The sequence below is a fragment of the Sciurus carolinensis genome, chromosome 3 (genome assembly GCF_902686445.1).
Source record: "Sciurus carolinensis chromosome 3, mSciCar1.2, whole genome shotgun sequence".
Classification (NCBI taxonomy): Eukaryota; Metazoa; Chordata; class Mammalia; order Rodentia; family Sciuridae; genus Sciurus; species Sciurus carolinensis.
In genome coordinates this window covers 152746206-152768117 of record NC_062215.1, presented here as the reverse complement: position 1 = coordinate 152768117, position 21912 = coordinate 152746206, and the positions used below count along the sequence as shown (strand labels likewise).

The 21912-nt window shown below is 45.0% G+C and overlaps 1 protein-coding gene across 2 annotated transcripts in view; it reads right to left on the bottom strand.

The window, feature by feature from the left end:
- Window positions 1–17734: 17734 nt before the first annotated feature.
- Window positions 17735–21912, bottom strand: part of Nrp2 (neuropilin 2) — a 114268-nt gene continuing 110090 nt past the window's right edge. For both annotated transcript variants that reach the window (XM_047543957.1, XM_047543958.1), the window contains exon 17: window positions 17735–21027. In XM_047543957.1, coding sequence (XP_047399913.1) covers window positions 20723–21027 — 305 coding nt within the window. In that variant the 3' untranslated portion in view covers window positions 17735–20722. The remainder of the gene's footprint in view (window positions 21028–21912) is intronic.

The following is a 21912-nucleotide window of genomic DNA, read 5'->3' as shown; positions in this document are numbered from 1 at the left end:
ATTTTACCTGCTAAGCGTCTCTTGGGTCTCCTGTTTTCTCTGCATCACCATTTCCAACTCCCTAGTCCAAGCTCCTGGGACTTCCTTTTTTTTTTTTTTTTTTTTTTTTCCCGGTGCTGGGGATTGAACTCAGGGCCTTAGTGCTTGCGAGGCGAGCACTCTACCAACTGAGCTATCTCCCCAGCCCTGTTACTTCCTTTCTGAATCACTAAAATTGCTCCTACCAGGTTGCCTGCTGTTATTTTGACTTCCTTCAGGTTCCTTTCCTAACCGACTCTTGTGTGCTGTTTTCAAAGGCATACTTCATACCAACACATCAGTCCCTCGGGGAAACTTTCTCTGCCCTTCACATGGCTTATGGTGGTGGCAGTTTTGCAGTTCTGAGTGTGATTCCCCAATGACTATCTGCCTTTCCCTGCAGTGTGAGCTTTTGGGGGGAGTGGCCATGTCTAGCTCTGCTCATTTTTTCCCCATCCCTAGCCCTCAGTGTGATTGACACACAGCACAATTTAGCAATTTTGCACATAGTAGGCCCTAAATAACACTAGATATTTATAAACATTAAATGTTAATTGAGTTCATTGACATTCAGTTTGAGAAATGTGCTGATAATCAGTTTTCAATGTATCTAAAAGTGCCAAAAAGAAGTCAGTGTACTCCTATTTTTCATGGGACACAAAGGAAGACCTGCCAGGAGTTCTGGCTACAAATGACGGAAGCTAAGTCTAGCTGATTTTGGAGAGAAGTTTGTTACAAAGAACTTGGGGAGATCTCAGAATCACTGAGAGGTTGAAGAACCAGGTTTAGAGGTTAAACCAGAAACATGCTAACAACTGCACTGTTAAGCTGGTCTCATTTGGAAGCCACTGCTGTTATAACCTTGAACTTGATACTGTAATTCGATTCACTTCAACCTCTATGCCAGTGATTAGATTGGCTGCTGCCACTAGTGCAACTGATTGGGGGACCCAGGTCACATGTCTATACTATAGTTGCAAGGGAGACTGGGAAAATGAGCCCCTCCCTACAGAGAGCAGGCAAATGAAAACAGGCAGCCACCAACCTGACCCATCTCTACAAATGGACAGCTGTGAGGTCCACACTTGCTCCTAGCTCCTAATTGTACCTCTGTTTATTGACATGGACACAGTTAATATTGTTAGGTAGATAAAAGACTTGACTCTAAGTCCTCTAAACTCTTTTCCTACCTTTGTAGCTGATTTTGCATTTCATTGTTAGATGTTTTAGATTACCCATCTAAAAAATTAATGTAATACTATCTACCAAATGCTAAGAATCAGCAATAATAGTAATGTATTTTGAAGCCCTTGGATAAAAAGCAGTGCAAAGATTCACCGTATCATTATTTAAAATTGATGATTTCTAATGAAAATGCTAAGTTCAAAGGGCTTGATGGCTTCTCAGGATGCAAAATGGGCAATGCCTGGTATATTAGCTTAATAAACCAGTCCTGAAGATGTGTGCCTGACTCCTCTCTCAGCTCCTCTGTGGGCATTAGGAGGCAGAAATATGCAGGCATGGTAATGGGTGTAATCAGTCACAACATGTGAGCTTATTATATCGGCTGCTTGCACAGTTGGAGCCTTCTGAAGCTAATCACAGCCCTTTTGCAAAGTTCATTGAGTTGGACTTTCTAATACATCCCCATCCCAGGTAGGTTGAGAAGCAGAGGAACTGAAGATGAGGGTCCTGAAGGCACCATTTACCCCTGTGTTATTTAGTATGAGAGAGTCCTACATGGAAAACACAAACCTTTTCTTTTAGTTGTGGGATCTGCAATCTTTTCCGACAGAACAATATTGACAAGTGATTTCTTCTTACAGATCTCCTTTCTTCTCTGTTTTTGTTTTTTAAAATGCAGTGAGCTTAGCTCTCTTCTTCCCTAATGCTGCCAGTCTTTGATTTTTTAAAATTTGTTCTAATTAGTTACATATAACAGTAGAATGCATTTATGCTTTTTGATATACCATACATAAATGGAGTATACTTTTTCATTTTTCTGATTGTACATATTGCAGGATCACGTTGGTCATACAGTCATATATGCACATGAGGTGATAATGTCTGTTTCACTCTACTGTCCTTCCTACCCCCATACTCCCACCCCTCCCTTCATTCCCCTCTACCAAATCTAGGGTAACTCTATTCTTCCCTAGCACCCTGCACTCCCTTATTGTGAATTAGCATCCACAAATGAGATTGTTTTTTTGAGATTGGCTTATTTTGCTTAGCATGATGTTCTCCTTAATTTTCAAAATTACTGACTCTTCAACTAAGAAGGACTGGCCTGGCCTTTTAAGACCCTTTAGCCCCTTGGAGCCTACCTCTTCTCTCATGCATGATTCTCCACTCCAGAAGGGCCTTCACAGATCCTCACCCTTCTCGTTAACCTCCTTCCTTCCTTTCCCCTTCATCTGCTGAGGCTCCGGACTCCTGCACTCTTAAGTGGACTTCCAGGGATTTCCAAGAGAAAGAAGGTCACGATGCCTCTATGTGTCTCTCTCTTTGTGGCTTGCAGTAAGCCCTCGTTACTTCCTCTTTTCCCTTCTCTCTCATCAGCTCAAACAGACACACACCACTCTTCCTGTGATAGATCACGCTTCTGCAAGCAAAGTGACTCTCGTGATATGGCCTCCTGTCAGTGCTTCACGTGGAGCACAGCAGGTTCTCTTTGCTTGCCAATAAAATGGGCACATGGAGGAACAAAGGCACCAAGCCCCTGTCTCATGCTACACCAGCCGGGCTGCACTTAGTCTAGGAATAATTTAGACAGATTCTACCAGCCCCGGGACATCCAAGCTTATTTGGTGGTAAGCTTATTCAGAGGGAAAAAGGCATCAGAAGTCTCTTTTTTGAAGCAGTCACTAAATGCAGGTGCTCAAAAAGGTTTTTTCAGAGCTAAATCGGGTCCCTGATCAGCTGGTGATTGACTATGACAAGAGAGAGAAAGGCACAAAAGCTTCCCCAGACAGCATACAAATTATAGTGAGGTGGCCATAGACTGGAAGAATGTTGGAGGGAGATTGAGTATTTATTAAAATATCTTTTGTCAGCCAGATTTATTTTCGTCTTTCTTCATAAGATGTGATAGTTTTGCATCAGCGCATCTAAATGAAATAATTTGCTAAAGGTCAAATGCAATTCCCTCCAGCCAGCTTTCATTTACCTTCTAATTAATAACTAAATGTTCACACATACATTAGCCCAAGGCTCATGCATAAAATAATAACTGCCATTTATTGAACACCTATTATGTCCCAGGCATTTTGCATACATTATCTCAAATTCTCTCAACCCCAGAAGGTAGGAATGTACCTTTAATAGAGTAGGAAAATGATGCCTAGAGAGGCTATGTAATTTGCCCTTGGTCATGCAAATTACTGTCTCAAGCCAAATGCTCTCTGCTTTCTCATGCCATGCTGTAAGGCAGCTGCTTCCTGCAAGGGGTTTGATGCCTTGTACCATCTGCTGTCATCAATGAACGGAGAGACGAGAAGGTGGTGTGGAAGTCTCTGGCTTTCCAAGTCAAACACCTCCCCAGTGGAGGAAGTTCAGACATCCAAAGTTAGGACTCCCTGATTCTTATCACATGTGTGTTTAGGAGGAGGCACAATACTGTCCAGGACAGGGCTCCTTTTCATTTGACCTGGTTTTCTTCCATATCCTCCCAAATGAGGAAGGGGTTGCACTTGGATCATAAGAAACATGCTTTGAGCTCGTGGGGAAGAGCTGGACATCTCTAACCTGGAGAGGCAGGTGAATGGGGTAAAGCAGATTTGAAGCTGCCTGGTGACTTCTCAATTCACTCACTGACACATTGGCCTGAGATTCATTTAAATGGGCTTTACTTCCAGAGTACTGCAGAAAGAATTGAAAAAAATGAGTAAAATATGTTTTTGTACTCTTCAGTCTCGCTCCTGTGTCCTGTTTTTTGTGTCCTGGACTATTGAACCCTACAATAAATTAGCCATTACACAAATCCAAGCTTATTTTTCTTTCATGTTACATTTGGTATTGAATTTGTAAAAATCATCCACACTTCTTTTAATTCTTTTAATATCTTAAATTTGAATAAACCAAGTAACATTTGAAACATTTATTGAGTGGTCATTCAACATCACAGTGTAAATCACCACGCAAGCGAGTTCCCCTTCCATTATGCCTGTAATTTGGGTAAATTTCCACTAGGTGGCGCTTTGCACTAGCCGTATACATCCAGACATTACCTGGGACAAATGAGTTGTGTCTCAAAGGGAGATGTGGATCACCTGCATCAAATTACCTGGGACCTATCACCTTTACGTTATGAAGACAGATTCTGGAAGCCCCACCCTATACACTCTTTTGGTTCAAGAATCTCCATTTTAAAAAAGATTTCTGAGTATTCTGACACAGATCACGTTTTAAGAATCACTCATTTTGAGAGAGGGAAAAAATGCAAATAAAGTCTAAATATAACTCTTAAAATAATAAAACCAGTATATGATACCCAACTTACAGCAACTTTCAGTGAAATAATGTGCAAACATCTACATTCAAGTTAAGTTCTTTATCCCACTAGCCTTTGACTATTATCAATCATTGTTTAAAGGTAACTACTTTCCTTAAGTAGAAGTTCTAGATTTTCAATTACTATGAAGAGTGCTGGAAGTCCCAATGCCTTGGTTTCTCCCCCAGTTACTGGCAGCCTTTTTATTCTGTAGCCTTTGCTGGAAACCTTGAATACTTTGCATGGTGATGTCTCATCGCTTGGCTAAGGTTCAGCGAGTCTCTTTGCTAAGAAAGCATGGCTTTAGCAGTCTCATCCTGATCTCCAAACTGTCTCCCCACTGTGTTTCATCATTCTGAAAGAAGAAAGGAAGAAAGAGAGAAAGAAGAAGAAAAAAACCTACACGGCAATTTGCATGAAATTAAGATTTTCTTTTTCCAATAAGGAACCAAGCCACACCTTCTCTTCTACAACTGTTTCCTCCAGATGTGGCAGAGGAATTATTTTTGCTTAGATGGATGATTATTCTTCAACTAAATTAGCAACTACACACATTCCAACTGCTTTCATTTCCTTCTACACTACTTTGGCTATTTGAATTTGTAAAAAGCAGTCAAACTTCTTTTCTTTCTTTTAATATTTGAATTTGAACAAGATTTAAAGTATTTTTTGAGGAGTTCTTGACAACCTCACACAGACCCAGGCATTTGAAGGGCAACATATTAAGCAGATCTGAAAAACACTCCTTTTTCATTGCATTCAAGTTATTTTAACAGTGTTTGATAAGGAAATTTGATATTGATTTGGTTTCATCTCTAACTCCTGCCTACTGAGAATAGAATTTCTGGAAATTGTCACAACATAGAATAAGTTCACTTGAATATTTTATGGTAGGCTTCAGGGAGGGGTTGAATTGTCATAATGAGATATTAATTGCATAGCATGGCCATTAAGGTTTATGGTCCTGTATCATTTGACAGATGATTCATTCATTCATTCATCCATTCATTCATTCACTTACCATTTCAACAGACAATTATTAAGGACCCATTTGTATCTTGTAGTGTTTTAGGTTATAGGACAGAAAGATGCACACAGATTCTGAAACTGATTTTCCTAATTTGATAGAAGATGAGTGCAAGACAATATAGGTGGTGTGGATATGTCCGGTTCTTTCATATAGATGCTTATTCCTGTTATCCCAGGCAATTCAGAAAGGGAAAAATTCCCAAGGAAATGTTGGGGTTTAGATCCACCTTCATAATATTTCTATGGCTAGTTTGAATCAAGTCCTGGAGCTTTTCCTAAGTCCAGGAATGTCAATGGCTGCCCTGCCCTTGACCTTCTGTGACTCTGGATTACTCTTCCTGTGCTCTTGGAAGTAAGCCCTCTCACTCTCCTTAACTATCTCAACCTCTTACATACCTTAGAGAGTGTGTGGCAAGTCTCTTGGGAATTGTTCCCAAGAGCTGTCAAATTTTCACAATTTTAGAAACGCTACCAAGAAAAAGAGGGTCCAGGGTCATATATGGAAGATTTTTGTGAACCTCAAACAATGGGGAACCCAGCATTCATTTTATTTGATGGCACAAAAGAATTCATGGCTGTATCTACCCAGATGAAAATAGGCAGTCTACTTTCAAATTAGTCCCATTGTGTTCTAGAAAGTTGAGAATTCTGTGGGGTGAAATAGCTGAGAAGAAGTATTATGTGTTGGTTTGATATTCTATAGATCATTTGCTTTGACACCAGGGCCTCTCTCTTTTGTGGTTAATGGTTGAGAGTGTGGGTTTTGGTACTAATTGTCTGTGTTCCATTCTGACTTCATCTTCTACTCCCTGGGTAATGGTGGGCAAGTTTCTTTTCCTCTTTGGATTTATTTCCTTATCAATAGAATGAGAAAAATTGTGGAACCCGCCTGCAAGGAATCATGAGGATTAAACGAGTGATTCATTCAGCACACTATAGGTACTCTGATTATTGTGGTCCAGCAGTGGGAAATATTCTGCTTCCCTTCTCAGGTTGCATTATTCTGGAGACACATGAGAGGGTCTTGTTAGTTAAACTTATGCAGTTTATTATTTCTAAAACATTCATCCAATCCATGCATTTAATGAGATTTGGAGTCACAAAAATAGCACTTATTAACCTATAAGGCAGCTGTAAAAATAGGCCCTGGTCCATGTGCCTAAGGCCTAACACATTTCAGAAGGGTGGGGGGAACCTAACAGATCTCGGAGTGAGATAACACTTTATGTTTTACTTGGCTTCATAGAAATCTATGGCCATTGACAGGTGAGTGGCCAGGTGGGGAGGAGGACAATTGCTGCTTTTGTCATTATAACCTGATGCTTCTGTTCCCAGCCACTTCCCACCTGCAGTGCTCCTGAGAGCATTATATCAGAGGTAAAGGTGACTGGGAATCCATGTATTGCATAGGGTCTGTGTGGGGGTTTCTGGAGCCCTGAGAACTTTTTCTTAATTATTTAATTATTAATAGTTAATTCATTCATGTGGTTTAAATATTAAAATATACAAGTAGGCGTATAGTGGAAGTTCTTCTCCCTCCTTGTTCTTCCTAGTTCTTACCCTCCCTCCCCATTGGTAAGCCTTATTATTAATTATGCACACGCCACATCAGGTTTACAGCAATGGTTGTTAGTAAGTAGAATGGGCTTCATGGGAAGGTGGCACGTGAGTCCACCAAGGGCTCTGAAATCAGAAGGACCTTGCACTTGGTTTAATGCATTGCTGGGTCACCATCTTGAAATTCTTAATTATTTTTAAAACCCATGATTTCATTTTACATTAGACCCTGAAAATTATATAGCTATTCTTCACTTGCCTTTTTTGTTTAAACATGTGTCTTAAAGATCTTTTTGTATTTATATATAAAGGGCTTTCTCATTTAAAAAAAAAAAAAAAAACTAGTAGTATATCCTTGAGAATTAAAAAAAGAAGCAAACCCCAAACAAACGAACCAAGCTACATCCATGGTCATGTTAGGAGTTCCTTTAGGTATCCTGTCCCAATTTTCCAGCACATGGGTGCTGCCAGTCTTGGGGGAGAGAAAGACTGAGGTAGAGAATCTTTCCTCTGTCTGAATCCCACATGCTGCCCGTGGTTTTGGAAGCCCTTGGAAGCAGCTCTTCAGCAGCTAACTGGCTCTGCTGTCCATGGCTCCACTTTTTCCACCTTTCAGCACACCCACCCCTTGTACTGAAATGCTCTGCCAGGAATCATCTGGGCCCCATCAGTCACAGTGACTACCACTATCTTTGACTCAGTCTGGTGAGAAATACTTTTTGCTGAAAGACACAATGGCCACCAGAGATCCATTTTTAAAAAATTCTCCTTCCAGTCCATCTTCATTCCTACTAATCATCATTTCTGGATAAATCAGTGGTCATGGCTCAACAATTTGGCTGCTTTTGAGACAATAGTGGAGGCCCTCCCTCCGAGAGAGTCTCCTGACTGTTAGAAGGTACCAGAGTAGTGTCAGAAGCATGTAACTCATTTTTGAAGCAGCCCAAAGTTCTGGCTCCATTACAGTCTATGTCCCTGAGGCCCTTCTTGGAGTTACATAGGAATGCTACTCTCTCAGGAGACAGCCTTCCACACTGGAAGTTGCCCTGTGCCATTGTGATCTAAGCAGTGTCCCTTTGGAAAGGATAGAGCATGGAGTCCACATTCTCTGAGAGGCTCATGCTGCTGGTTTTGCAGATGAGCACATGTCCCCCTCCTTTGGGTGTGACTTGCATTTGGGTGCATAGATGCAGGACCTTTGCTCTAAATTAGTTGTGCTAGTGTAAACAGCAGGGTGGAGGCAGCCCTCCTGCTGAGGCCAGTGAGATACTTACAGCTAAGGACAAGTGACTGCCAGCAGACCTGGCCTGTCCAACAGCTGGATCATGCATCCAGGGCAGACTCACAGATGAACAGGGAGCAGAGTGAGTAGAGAGAAGACCCATCCTGCTATGTTATTGCCTGTGTTCCTTACCAGGCGAGAGAAACCACAAACCACCCAATGGCTTATATTTCCTTGTTTCAATCAAGTCATGCCCTTGGCACCTGAAAGGAAGATTAACTAGATGCTAAAAATGCACTTTTGGAGGCTAGTTCTTCTGCCAGGGAAAACTTCCAGGTATCCCGAGACATCACTGGGAGAAAACAGGCTACAATTCCAATTAAACACCATATTGAGACTTTGGTCTCAGCACACTCTATTTGTTTAGTTTATTTGAATTTTTGATAAGAGAAGTGCTGGGGTGGCAAAAAAATTAATTAAAATAATGATCTTGAGAGAAAGGGGGAAACTCAGAAGCCATACATAGTTTCTCCTTACACCTGCCTGCAACTAATTAATTGCTAATCTGTTCATTATTTCCCACTTAAGAATCTCTGTCCCTTGGACAAAAAAAAAAAAAAAAAGTTCTATTGTTGAAATGTCTAATTAACACACATTGAAGACAATCTCTAAAATGGGTTTGGCCAATGCTATCTGTAATATCTATAATGGCACATCTGTAATATCGGCAGGAGTCGCTGAAGAAGCTTTGAGGCTCTCTGGAATTGAAGAAACCTTTTTTCATCAAAAGGCAAAGTCTTTGAGTCCTGTTCTCCTCAGAGCTCACTGTGTGCTGTATTTTCTCAGGCACCAGTGGGTAAGGACAAAACCAGAGCCTCGCAACCATCTCTTTTGCCTCCATGGGGTAGATGGGAGGCAGGGAGAGAGGGTTCCCTCCGCGCCATCCTGGGCTTTGGTTGGAATTATATATTTTCAACAGCTACATTGGGGCATAACTCACAGACTGTAGATCTCACCCTGGATTATATTTTAACCCTGTGCCATTAACTCGAGGAAATGCTGTACCTCCCTTGGGTTGAGAATAGACTGAATTCTAGCAGAGCCTGCCCTCCGTCTAGGGCTGATACCGAGCGTCTCGTCCAACCCGCGCAGCTGATTTTCTATTACCTGCGCACCCTTCTCCACTTTAGCAGCTGAGCATCTTTACCCAAAGTGATTTATGGTTGTGTTGTGTTGGGACGGGTCTGACACTGATTGAGTCCCTTACCTCCTTCCTGTGTCCTCCCAGATGACAGGAGCCCTCTCAGGTATCAATCAAAGCATCAGCTCTCTATTCCTGGGTGAGCCAGGGCCTGTCAGGGATGCCTTGTGACTGTCATCTTCATCCAAGCTGCCACCTGCCCTGCGTGGCTTCAAGGGTCTTTTTAAGGCACAGGGGGGAGAAGAAGTGCAGAGTGCTCCCAGCTGTGTTTGCCACAACTGGGGCTGATTCCCTGTGCTTTGGATAAATTTGGGGAACCTAGCCTTTAAAAGGCAGCACAGGGGACATTCGCTCACATGAGCTGCTCAGCCTCCAAATCCCTGTCAGGAAGTTGATGGGCGTGGTGACAGCCCCACCTGGCAATCCCCCCACTGCAGCTGTGCCCCCATAAAAATCAACTCCACATCCTCTTAGCAGGCGCTGCAGTCACAGAGAACTTTATAAAGAGGTAAATGAAGGACATACAACCGAGGGCAGACATAAAGACTCCAGATGAGTGCGGGAATGGAGCTGGTGAGCTGTAGCCCCTGCAGGCTCCCTGGGAGATAAAAACACGGGGACCCGGGAGAACGAAACAGAACTTCTGTCTAAGCCTGGCTTTTGAATTGGCCCCAAATGCAGTGACATTTTCTTTTTTGGCTGCTTTGAAAAAGGAGGAGAGGAGAAAATGTAGACTGTGACATTAAAGATGGATGGGGCTTAGACAAATTGAACAGCTTTGAAGGTTTCCCCAGTGCTGGGAAGGCGGAGGGCAGGTCTCCTCTGCGCGCTTCTAGGAGAGGCAGGCTCTCTTCTTAAGCCCAGGGAAAGCTGCATAATGAAATGGCAGCTTTCAGCCCAGGCCGGCTTCGGGGAGGTTTAATATTTAACATCCTGTTGGCTGGGGAGTATTCTGGGCTCAGTTCCCTGACTTCCGGTTGACATTTGCAATGGAAGCTGTCAGGGCCCCTTGGAGGTGAGAGGTTGGGCCCAGGGGCAAGGCTGTGTTCTGAGCTTTCTGGTCTCCTTTGGAAAGCACCTGTGGAGAGCCCCTGTCTAGGCAGAGCCCATCCGTCCGGGGCCTGGCTGTGCTCTTAACTTTGAGACAGATTCCTTTATGGGTCCCTCTGTGCGTGAACGGCATCCTGACGGAGCAGAAATCCCGTTAAGGAAGAACTATTGACCTATCTGTCTCGTGTTGTCTCTTGACTAATGTGCCATTTGTGGCCCATGATTCTTTAATGGGGGAGGTCATAACTGAAGAAGAGAGATTAGAAAGAGGGATGAGACCAAGCCTACATGTGACTCTGAATAGCAAGGACTTGAAGGCCACTGGAACCCATCAGTCACCCCCAAATGGAGACTCTATCACCCCAGAACTAGATCCAGAGCTGATCTAAGACATGTGTCTAATTCATCTTTGCCATCCCGCAGTCTCCAGCACAGGTTCCCTGCTGGCACCGTCTAAGATCTATGTTTACCTAAGGAAAGGTTCAAAACCAAAGGGAACCCGCGTGCCGACAGGGCTGAGGGCCAGGCTCCTGCACAGGAAAACACACAGACTCTGATAGGAAGCAAGTTACATGAAGAACCATAACACACCCACTCTGCTCGAACGCCACACGTAGGTGCCAGACCACAGTGGTCATAGCTGGTCTATGGCTACAGACAAAATTTCACGTAACACACAGGTCAGATGGCCTTCGAGTGGCTTTGGCCTCCTTTTTGATTAGTCTAGCTGAATTAACTTCTCCCGCCTTTGGGCTCTGCTCCCACCATGCAACAAAAAATTGAAAAAGTGGGGTGGCAGGCGGTGGCAGTGGGGGCCGTGTTGGGGAGGGGACCGTGGGGACCTTCCATCTTGTTAATGTAACACTTCCTCATCTCATGGGAGCCGAGAGCAGCCTATAATGAATTGCTCCTCTGGTAATCACTCACCAGTGCTTGGTGACCCGGGTGTTTTTGCTGTGCTACACATTTCCAGACTTTCACAGTGACTTGTCAGCACCTAGTAAAAATGATTTGGATGCGACCCATCTCTTCGTGAGATGCCCTCCCCAGCTGCCTTTCATCTCGGTTGAAAGAAGGAGTAGGTGGGACCACCTGGAACGGAAGCAGTAGACTCCGGGGCTGTGGTGTGATTCCAGGCCCATCTTATAGGCAGATTGGTGCAGGCGTGCCAAGTCTGTGGCACTCTTGCTACGCTGAGCCACGCTCTTTGGTCCAAATGGCTCCAAAGTGGCCTTTGCCTTTTGCACCTGTTGTTCCTCGCTGCTCGATGAGCCGTGCAGGCGGTTTCTTTCTTCGAGAGGCATGGGTGCAAATGGTGGTAACAATTAGGCATCTGGGCACCCCATGGGTTCTTACCAACTCTGGTGTGAAGATCCATTGATGGCGGGGGACAAGGCTATCGACTGAGTCACATGCGTGAGTGTCACCATCTGCAACTGTAATTCGAGCCACGTGGTCGATTGTAAGAAGGGGTTTATAACCAGCTTTTACTGCATTTGTGGATCATGATGATTAAACAACAGATGGGAAACCCAACCAAGATTTCTAATCTCTACCTCTCTGCTGATGGAGTGAGCGAGGGCTGGGGGCGTCACTTCGTGGCCTCTCTCTGTGGTGGAATCTATAATTAGGGCAGGCACTATTCCTCTGATTTTCTGCCACTGTTTTGTGCACTCTTTGTAATCAGATCATGAGCCCTAATTTTTGGTTTGGAAAATATGGCCCCTGCATCCAGGGAGGGTCCTAGGAAGCCCACGGTGAAGAGAAAGAAAATCTAGGACTCCCAGTTAAATTTGAATTTCAGATAAACAGTGAACACAGTTTTAATTTAAGTATGCTCCAAGTATTACATGAAACTTTAAACGAGAGTTTTTTCAAAAATAAGCAAGATGCTTTTACAGTTTCACATACCATAAAACTTATCATTTTGAAGTGTACAATTCAGTAACAGTAAACACGTTCACAATGTTGTACAACCATCGCCCCTATCCATTTTTGGAACTTTTCATTATTCCAAACTCTATACCCTTTAAACAATAATTTCTCATTCTTCCTGCTGCCCAGCCCCTGGTAACTTCTGATCTTCTTTCTGTCTCTATAAATTTGCCTGTTCTAGATACCTTTTATAAATTGAGTCGTATGATGCCTTTTGTGTTTGGCTTAATGGCATAACATTTCAGGTCCATCCATTTTATAATGAATGTTGGAACGACATTCTTTTTAAGGCTGAATAATATTCCATTGTGTGTATCTATGTATTTTTGTTGATTCACTCATCTGTTCTTGGGCTTGTGTCATCACCTTTTGGCAATGGTGAATAATCCACATGGACCCACAGGTATCTGTTTGAGTTCCTCCTTTCAATTATTTTGGGTACATAGTTCCATAAGTGGAATTGTTGAATCGCATGGTAATTCTATGTTTAACATTTTGAGGAATCGCCATGCTGTTTTCCATCGTAGCTGCTTAGGACATTTTTATTTGCTAAATCTGGCAACCCTCCAACTGTTTCAACAGAATTTTAATTTGAATATTATATTTAACCTAATTATCATATTTAAACAGAAACCAGTAGTGACCATCTCCACGTTGGAACTCGTGGACATAATTTCTCAGTTCAGACTCTCAGAAGGTTATTTGCACGTTTTCTACTCTGCTGAAGCACAGGGAGCAATAAGCAAGTACTAAAACACTTACCTTTTAGTCTGTACACACTGGGCAGCTTTATGACTTTTAGAGGGTGAATTTATACAGCATTAATTCATTCAAACAGACATTGATTATGTACACAAAGTAGGTAGCAGATGGGAGTTGAGTGTCCCAATGCAAAAGGGGATAAGGTGTCTTCCTCGGCCCCACTTTGTCCTGGCTGGGTTTCTGGCTTCCATCTTCGCACATACCAGCTCTTCTGCCTGTTGACTCTGCCCCACACCCTTCCTGCTTTAGCAGCTCACCTAGCATGTCAGCTCCCACGAGAAAGGATGCTGGCTCCCTGCTTACACACACACACACACACACACACACACACAGGTCTCTGCACTTTGATTGGCAACTCCTGCCATGATTATTAGATGTTTTTTCTTTTTTTTTTGTGGTACTGGGGATTGAACTCAGGGCCTTGTGCTTGCGAGGCAAGCACTCTACCGGCTGAGCTATCTCCCCAGCCCTTATTAGATGTTTTTATGTGGTTCTTTGATTCACCTATGTCTGTCTGTCTGTCTATCTCTCTTGACTAAACTTCCTGAAGACAGAGACTAGGTCATTTTGCTTCTCATCTATCATCTCCTAGCACCTAGCAAAGCACATTATAGGCACTTAAAATAAAACTTGTTGATTATATAAATGGATGCAGCATAAATCCCTTCCTCAAAAGATAGTGGGACATAGGTACGCATGACAATTCCTATGTATCTAGATAATGAAGGGCTCTGGGCAAAAGAATAATTCTGCTGCTGGAAATCTGGGGTTGGGAGCCAGTTTCACAAAAATGTTGAGCCCAAAGATGCCATCTCCAGCATCTCTGCAGAAAGGAGCCTGGGAGGATGAAGGGAAGGGAGCCCCTGTTGAACTGTGTCCAACACAGACAACCCAACAGAACGACTCCTGGGTGTGGAGCTGGGAGCTCAACATTCATTCAGTACAAATGTCCACTTTATAGATGGGAAAGTCAAGATGTGTCATGCCTTCCCAAGGCCGCACAGGTAAGAGGCAGAACTGAATTTTGAACCCTGGTCTCCTAAGCTCCCAAGAACAGTGTACTTCTGCTCCCTCAGCATGTCCAAGTTCAAGGGGACTTCAAACCCCTGTCAGCTTTCTTTGAACTCCCACAGGCATTGAAAATATCTGGAAAGAGAAACACACATGCTCAAGGGGAGGTGAGATGAGGTAAAGGTAAAGGAAGAAGGCGATTCCAAGAAGGCTGCATGCTGGCTCTGGAGCTTCACCCTGTCAGGGCAGTTCTGCGAGGCTTGGCCATGTGGACACGCAGCAGCAGCAGGCCCAGGAAAAGGCTGCACTTCAATTCCCAGTGGAGGCCGTCAGGGGCGTCAGGATGAGATTTATGAGCCACGCTGGTTCCAAACCACAGCAACCTGGCTCTGAAGTGGTTCCGAGGCACCTGGGGAGCTATGGAGGCTGTGGTCTGCACCTTACAAGGAAAAACCACATTGTTTGCAGGGGCGGCTGAGTCTCTAGGTGGAGGACGGTCCACGCTGTCTACAGCTACCAGAGCCTGCTGGATCGGTGAGGCATTTGGTGAAGTGCTTAGAGCTGAGCACCCCAAATCCTCACACCTCCAATGCCGGTCCCCAGGGCTGCACCTCTTTTGGTGGAGGTTTTCTGCAGAGACCTGATATGCAAGTGGGCCTGGCAGCCAGAGGTCAGGGCTGACCTGTGTGGGCTCTGCACAGGCTGGGTCCTCTGTGGAGAGGGGCCCTTGCTACACTGATGTCACTTGACATCACAAGTGATGTGGAAGGTGTCAGACCCAGTGCTGTCAGGTGGGACACATTTTCTTAGCAAAAGGGCTTCTCTTGGAGAGAGCTGGTAAACCTGCAGTGATAGGAACAGCACACACATAGCTCCCCACACACCCACACAGAGATCTAAGGGGTTTTCTTGCAGAGAAGGGAGAAGAAACAGGTGGCATTCTCTGGAGAAGCTGGAGAAGCAATTTGGCTCATGGCTCCCTTGGAGGTCTCTTGCTCAGGTCTCCAGAGAGAACTTGGAAGGCATGTACTTCTGCCAGGAGACTCCTCTCGGCATCAGTGAGACAACTCAGGAATGACAAGGGAGTGTGGGGAGCTGGTCAGGAGGCTCAGGAGTTCTGAAGTGGGACTTCAGGGCCAAGTTTGGCCTTTGCCTCAGCCTTGGGTGGCCACTGGGCTCTTAGGACCCAGTCCATTTTGTTGCTGATGGGAATGGGAGTAACCAGGGGGTCCTTGGGTGGGCAGCAGGGTAGCTCTGAGGACCCTCAGGTAGGATTTCCTGTCCTGGCCACCGCACTCCCCCTAAGCCCCCACCCTGTCACCTGGGAAAGACATTTACCCGAGGAGCTCTGCTTAGCTCCGCCTGGGACAGAGCCTGAAGCTTGTGAGAACTGGAACAGAGTCATCTTTCCACTTCTTCAGGAGCCCCTCCCGCACCCCAACCTCACCGCCAACGTTGTTGAGGTGGCCTCAGCATCCAGATGGGTCCTGTTTCCCTCATGGATGGGCCTGTTCCGACTGCATTTCGCTGGCCTGCCTGCCTCCCCTGAGGATTGTGTAAACATTTCCAGAAGGATGCAGATAAGAAGAAGAAGAAAAAAGATCTATGTAAACACTAGATGCCTAGGGACCAGAAGTATTATTAGTTTATTAGACTTTTAAAAATACCCAATAACTCAACTGAAGGAAAGAAAAAAAAGTGCTTTCATTCTAACTTCTCTTGTTGCTGGGTCAGGAATACCAGAGAACCCAGCATCTCAGGAGCCTTGTGACAGTGTGGCTCTCAGGAGGGGCAAGGAGGGACAGTGGAGAGGTTTGGCTGTGGTGATGCCTCTGGCCCACGTGGAATGGGTGGGGTGGGGCTCCCCTCCTACAAATTCAGAAGAGCGGGGCAGTTTAGAGAGCACCGGCTAACTGCTGCTTCCTGTGCCCTGTGGCCTGGTTCTGACCCACCCCTGGCACTTTTCCTTATTGATCACACTCCTGTTGCTCAGTGTTTCCAAGATCCTTTCCACAGCAGGATCTTTATATGTTGCTCCTTCAATTTGCAAAGCTTTTCCTGGCATTCCGCTTAGCTCATCCCTCCCGTCCCTTCAGGCTTTAGGTTAAGAGTCCCCTCCTTTGAGAGGCCTTTCCTGATCATCCATTGAGAGGGAATGATCCTAGACTGATTTCTACTGGAGCTCCCTTTAATTTTCTATTAGAGTTATTATCACATTAACTGTAACCTGTCCTTATTTTAATGTTTGTCTATTTGCTTTCTGCCTTCCTGACTAGAGTGTAAAATCAAAAAGTGCTCAAAAACTTTTCTTGAATAAATGAATAAAATTTCCTTTCAGAAGTGAACGGTATGGGACAAATTTAACTCTGGCTCACAGCTTCCACAGGAAGGGGATTCATAAAGTTTCTCCTCCTCCTGGCCTGCTACCTAGGAGTATACCTGGTCAAAGTCTGGTTTATTTTGAATCCAAGAATCAACTGGTAAAAAGATTCTCAATCACTCTCTGAGGACAGATAATTTAAATTTCCCCTAGTCCAGTGGTTCTTAAGCTTGAAAGTACATCAGAATGCCCTGGTGGGATGGTAGAAACATAGATCCCTAGGCCCTGTCCCCTGAGTTCCTTGTTCAGTAGATCTGGGATGGAGCCCAAGAATATGCATCTCTGACAGACAGTTTCCCAAGTGATTCTAATGCTGTTGGTCTGGGACCATACTTTGAGACACACTGTCATAGACTTTGGAATCACCAGACATTGACAATTTAGAGTTTGAGCAGAAAGGAAGTAGTGAAGATTCTAAAGCTGCAAGACCTGGCAATGTTCAGAGAAGAGGTATGTTTGGAGGAGTCACAACCTCTGAGGTCTACCAGGTAGCACTTAAAAAGTAGCCCACCTGGCCAGATGGCCTATCATCCATCCCCATAATAGATTCATTTTATAAAGAGCCAACCAGTCAACCTACTAACTCCAACGTTGGGACGCATTGTCTCTTAAGGGATGAGTGTGTGCTCCCCAAATTCATATGAAGCTCTAACTTCCATTTGGTGGCATCAGGAGGCAAGGCCTTGGGGTGCTATTGGTTTAGATGAGGTTGTAGGGGTAGGACCCTCTTGGAGGGGTTAGAACCATCATGGCGGGGGGTGGGGTTAGTGCCCTCATAGGAGGAAGATGGCCAGATTGCTGTTTCCAGGTGCTACCCACAAGCTTGAAAGAGGCCCCACCAGGCACCTAATCTACTGGTGTCTTGAACTTGGACTTCAAACCTCCAAAACTGTGAGCAATGAAAGTTTAAGCCACCCAGTCTGTGGTTCTCTTATCGCAGCTCAAGCTGATGAAGCCAAAGTGTGTCCTAGGATGAGACTTAAAGTGCTAAAACTCAGGAAAGTTTTGGGACAATTTGGTAACTCGAATCCCAAGTCTCTTTGTTTCCAATAAGGAAAACGCAGAAAAATGTCTCTGGTATAATGTTTATTTAAATAGTAATCTTAAAAAGGCTTTATACAAATCATATAAACACAGTTTGACATTGTTGTTTATTTTTTACATTGAAGAATCACAGTAAAAGCTCTCAAGTTCCCGTGATCTGGCTCAGCCAGCAAATGGTCGAATACCTTTAACTGCAATCCAGGAAAAGTCAACCTTCTGTATGACAGTTTAACTTTTCCCCTTGTTTTCTTGTCATTCATGCTCATTCCGTGGACCCTCATTCCTGTCAACTCCCCAAACCCACCCAAGAGAGAAAGCAACCCTGTGGCCCTGTTGACCGCCTAGTCCAGGAGAGCGTGGAGGTAATATGTCATTCAGTACAAGGCAGAAAGGACATCAATACTGTGAGCTGGGCTTCCCAAAGGGAACAGTTCAAGGAAATGGGTCAGCTAGCCTACCTGCAGATAAAGAAAACAAATGCACCAAGGTGTCCCATGGCCAAGTTAGAATCACACCCAGCTGTCTTCCTTTGTGTCTTATGACAGACCAGCCTCCAGCCTTGGTGAGGTATCTACATGTAGCCCTGGGGACCTTCTTCTCTTCAGCACACAGGGCCCAGTTAGAGCCTCAAATCAACCAGTGGTGAATATGGATGTGGGACTTTCAGAGAGATGCACGTTGAATTGTACACAACTTACAGGTGAATCACAGTCCTGAGACAGGGCTGGTCTTTGGGAAATTATAATAAAATGGCCCACTGGGCTGGAGAGGGCCAGGACTCCCAGTGAGGGCTTTGAACTTTTCTTCTTCTGTGGGCTGCTTCTGGAAATCACTAGGACTCCCCAGCTTTCTGAACACTGAGCTGCATGAGAGGGTGAAGAGGAGGGTGAACCAATGAAAAACTTGTTTCTACTGCATGCCTGACTCAGGGGGCACTTAACACTAAGCCCTTGGGGCTTGACAGCTTTTCACCTCTAACTATCACTGTGCCAACGAGTGCCGAGATCAGCAGTTACACTGGGGGACCCTAGGTCAAAGTCACAACACCACCACTGTGTCCCACATGACCATTCACATACACAGTAGATACAGAGAACTCAAAGGCGCGCAAAGACACACACACTCGAATAAATAGCGGTCCGTATGAACTCTCCCTCTCTGCGTACGAGACACTGTGACATTACGATCCGAACTAGCATTTTCACGAGTTAACATGTAAAGGAAACATCCAGTCCCATCCACCCTTCCTCTTTCACCTGGGTATGAGACAGACAAAATCGTGAGTGACCATAGCAGCAAAGATGGTCTGTGAATTCAGTTTACCATTGATAGGTGATAGGCTGGGAATGCTGATTGGGTTCTAAACACATTTCCAGCACTCAGGCAATTCTTAGGCATTAATACAAAACCAAGATTTGGATCTCGATGTGGACAATCCTATCCTTCACACAGTTTCACTCTATTCCTGACACCTCCCTTTCTAGAGTAGTTGAAGTTGTCTAGGGATATGACTTCTCCTCCGATAGCAGGGCTCATTCCATTAGCAGGATCAGTGGTGAGTTGGGGGAACTGGGAATGGAGCCGTTGGGTTTAGGGAGGGAGGAATGCCTTAACTTGAAAGATATGCATGATTCTACATAGAGGGAAAATGCTTTTTTCTAGAATTTTTTTCAAGGCACTTAATAAAAAATACATAAATTGGTTGTGTGTGTGTGTGTGTGTGTGTGCACGTGTACACACGTGTATAAATAAGACTCTCCGGGGCAGTGTGGTTAGCTGTTAGTCCACGTGCTTGCGGACTGCTCATGCACATCCACGCTCTGAATCCTAGAAGGCTGAAGTGTGACCCAAAAGAGAAATCAGTGTTTACCAGCCTATCAAAGAGACTGAGCCATCAAAGTGCCTCCATCGTCACTGCTCAGTTTTGCCATCACATGACCATGGAGGCTGGCATCTCTCCTGCTTTCTAGCTAGCACTCGGCAGTTATCTCTCACCCATGGAGAACACATGCCAAGAGCTTGTCTTTTCTTACCTGGCCTCTGAGAGCTATTCTTGGCACTGAGAGATCTCAAAACTCTGTGTGCATGTGTGTGTACACGTGTGTGATGCACACATACGAGAACATGTATATGAGTTAGAAGAACAAGGAGGAGGGAAAAGAAAAGGCAAAACCACCAGCTGAGGCCCCACCAGGGAAGCCTCCCAGCCACCAACTCTGGGTCTCGATTTATCCAATGGCTCCTATTCACAAAGCACTTTAAGGCTCGTCCGCTTTGCATGTGGAGGTGCGTCTGTGGATTTTGACGTGTGAAGTTTCCTTTCTGGTTTGTTTTAATTCGTAGATAAGAAAGAGCTGTTCAAGCTGACCCTAAAATGGCAATTTTCCCCTGGATAAAAAAAGTTAAAGGCAACAACATCCTACTAAATGCTAGGACTGGAAACGGCAGCTTGTAGGGTTGGCTGGCGAACCTACACCACAGCAAATCCCTTAGGTCGTAAGACCAGAGAGGATGGGATAAGCTGGACGGCGCTTTTTATTTTGTTTGAGTTTTATTCTCAAGATGGGAAGGCTGGAAAGACCCTTTGCTTTTCAAGTGCTGATTAGAAGCCAAAGTGGGGAATGACGGTCACGCTCCACGTTTCTGTTGGAGAAGTCATTCTGCCTCTTTGAGTTGCTCACAGACCAAAGAAATCAAATATAATAATAATCATCATCATAACAAACTCACAAACGAAAGAGAACTGTGACCCCAAAGAGATGAGTTCCTGCCTTTGTCCCGGCAGAGAACACGGCCCACTCCTGCAATGACTCGCCCGGCGGGCTAGGTGGGTAATGATCCCCTTCGCGGCTGCATCTCTCTCCTTCCCGTGACTCGCCCGTCTGTCCTGTCCATACCTTCGGTATTCTGGATCGGTTTGATCAAGATTATGGCATTCAGTTTCCAAAGGAAAAAAAAATGTCATCTTCACCAGCCCCTCTCACCGGAAGGAAGCATCGGATGGGATTCCGGTGCAATCTGTCACGCCTCCGAGCAGCACCTCTGGTGGTTCATCTTGACCTTGTGCTTGAGGCCATCGTAGAGCTCGAAGTTGTAGTTCTCGAGCGTCGTGCAGCTGCGGGAGCTCAGGCCTGAGTAGGAACAGGTGCAGTAGAGCAGGAGCCCGGCGCAGGTGGCCCCCAGGAGCACGCCCAGAGAGCTCATGGCGATGATGGTGATGAGAATGGGATCCAGGGTGTAGAGCCAGCTCTTTTCTTTGTCAGCCGAGGAGGCCCCAGCCCCTGAGGTTGGGGAGGAGGAGTTGCTCCAGTCCACCTCGTACTCATCTGGAACATAAAACACGAGAGACTGTTGGCACGGCTCATCTCAGGGAGAAACAAAGGAGCCTCCAGTCCTGAGGCTCTTGGGAGCCCAGAAGCGAAGTGCAGGAACTCAGGACCTAACCTGACTGGGTTCAAAGCCCAGCGCTGCACGTCCTGGCTGTGTGTGTCATTTTGGGCAAGTCATTGACCTGTCTTTGCCTCGGTTCTCTCAGCTGTAAAATGGGGCCATTTATAGATCACTGGATTGTCAGGTGGATGAAATAAACTATTTGTCTCATATTTGGTGTCTGGTACATAGTTACTAAGTATTTGATATTTAAATAATTTGGCTCACGTCAGGTGAGCTCAGATTATTTTAGGGGTGCTGGGGATGAAACGAAGGGCCTTGCACAGGCTAGGCAGACTGCTGCCACTGAGCTACACCTGAGCCTCAGATTTTAGCAGAACCTTCAAGGTGCCTTCGGAGCATGTGCAGGGCAGTGTGACACAGGCATTTCTCTCTGTCTCCTCAGCTCTCCTGTCCAGCTGCTTCAGTTAAATCAAATGACAGGCTGGGATTATTTTCACATGACCAGCTTCCAAATTCAGATCTCCTGACCATATACACAGGAGATTCCTTCCAGCCACTAGACCTTCCTTGACATGCAATCTTACTCTTATAGTTAAATTGTCCCCCACCCCCGATTCATGTTGAAGTTCAAACCCCCAGTACTCAGAATGCCATTTTACTTGGAGATAGAGTCTTTACAGAGATGATCAAGTTAAAACAAAGCCATTAGGGTGGGCCCTAATCCAACAACTGTTATCATTATTAAGAGGGAAAACTTTGGCATGGACATGTATGGAAAGAACTCTGCTAACAGGAAAATGGCCGTCTCCAAGCTGGAG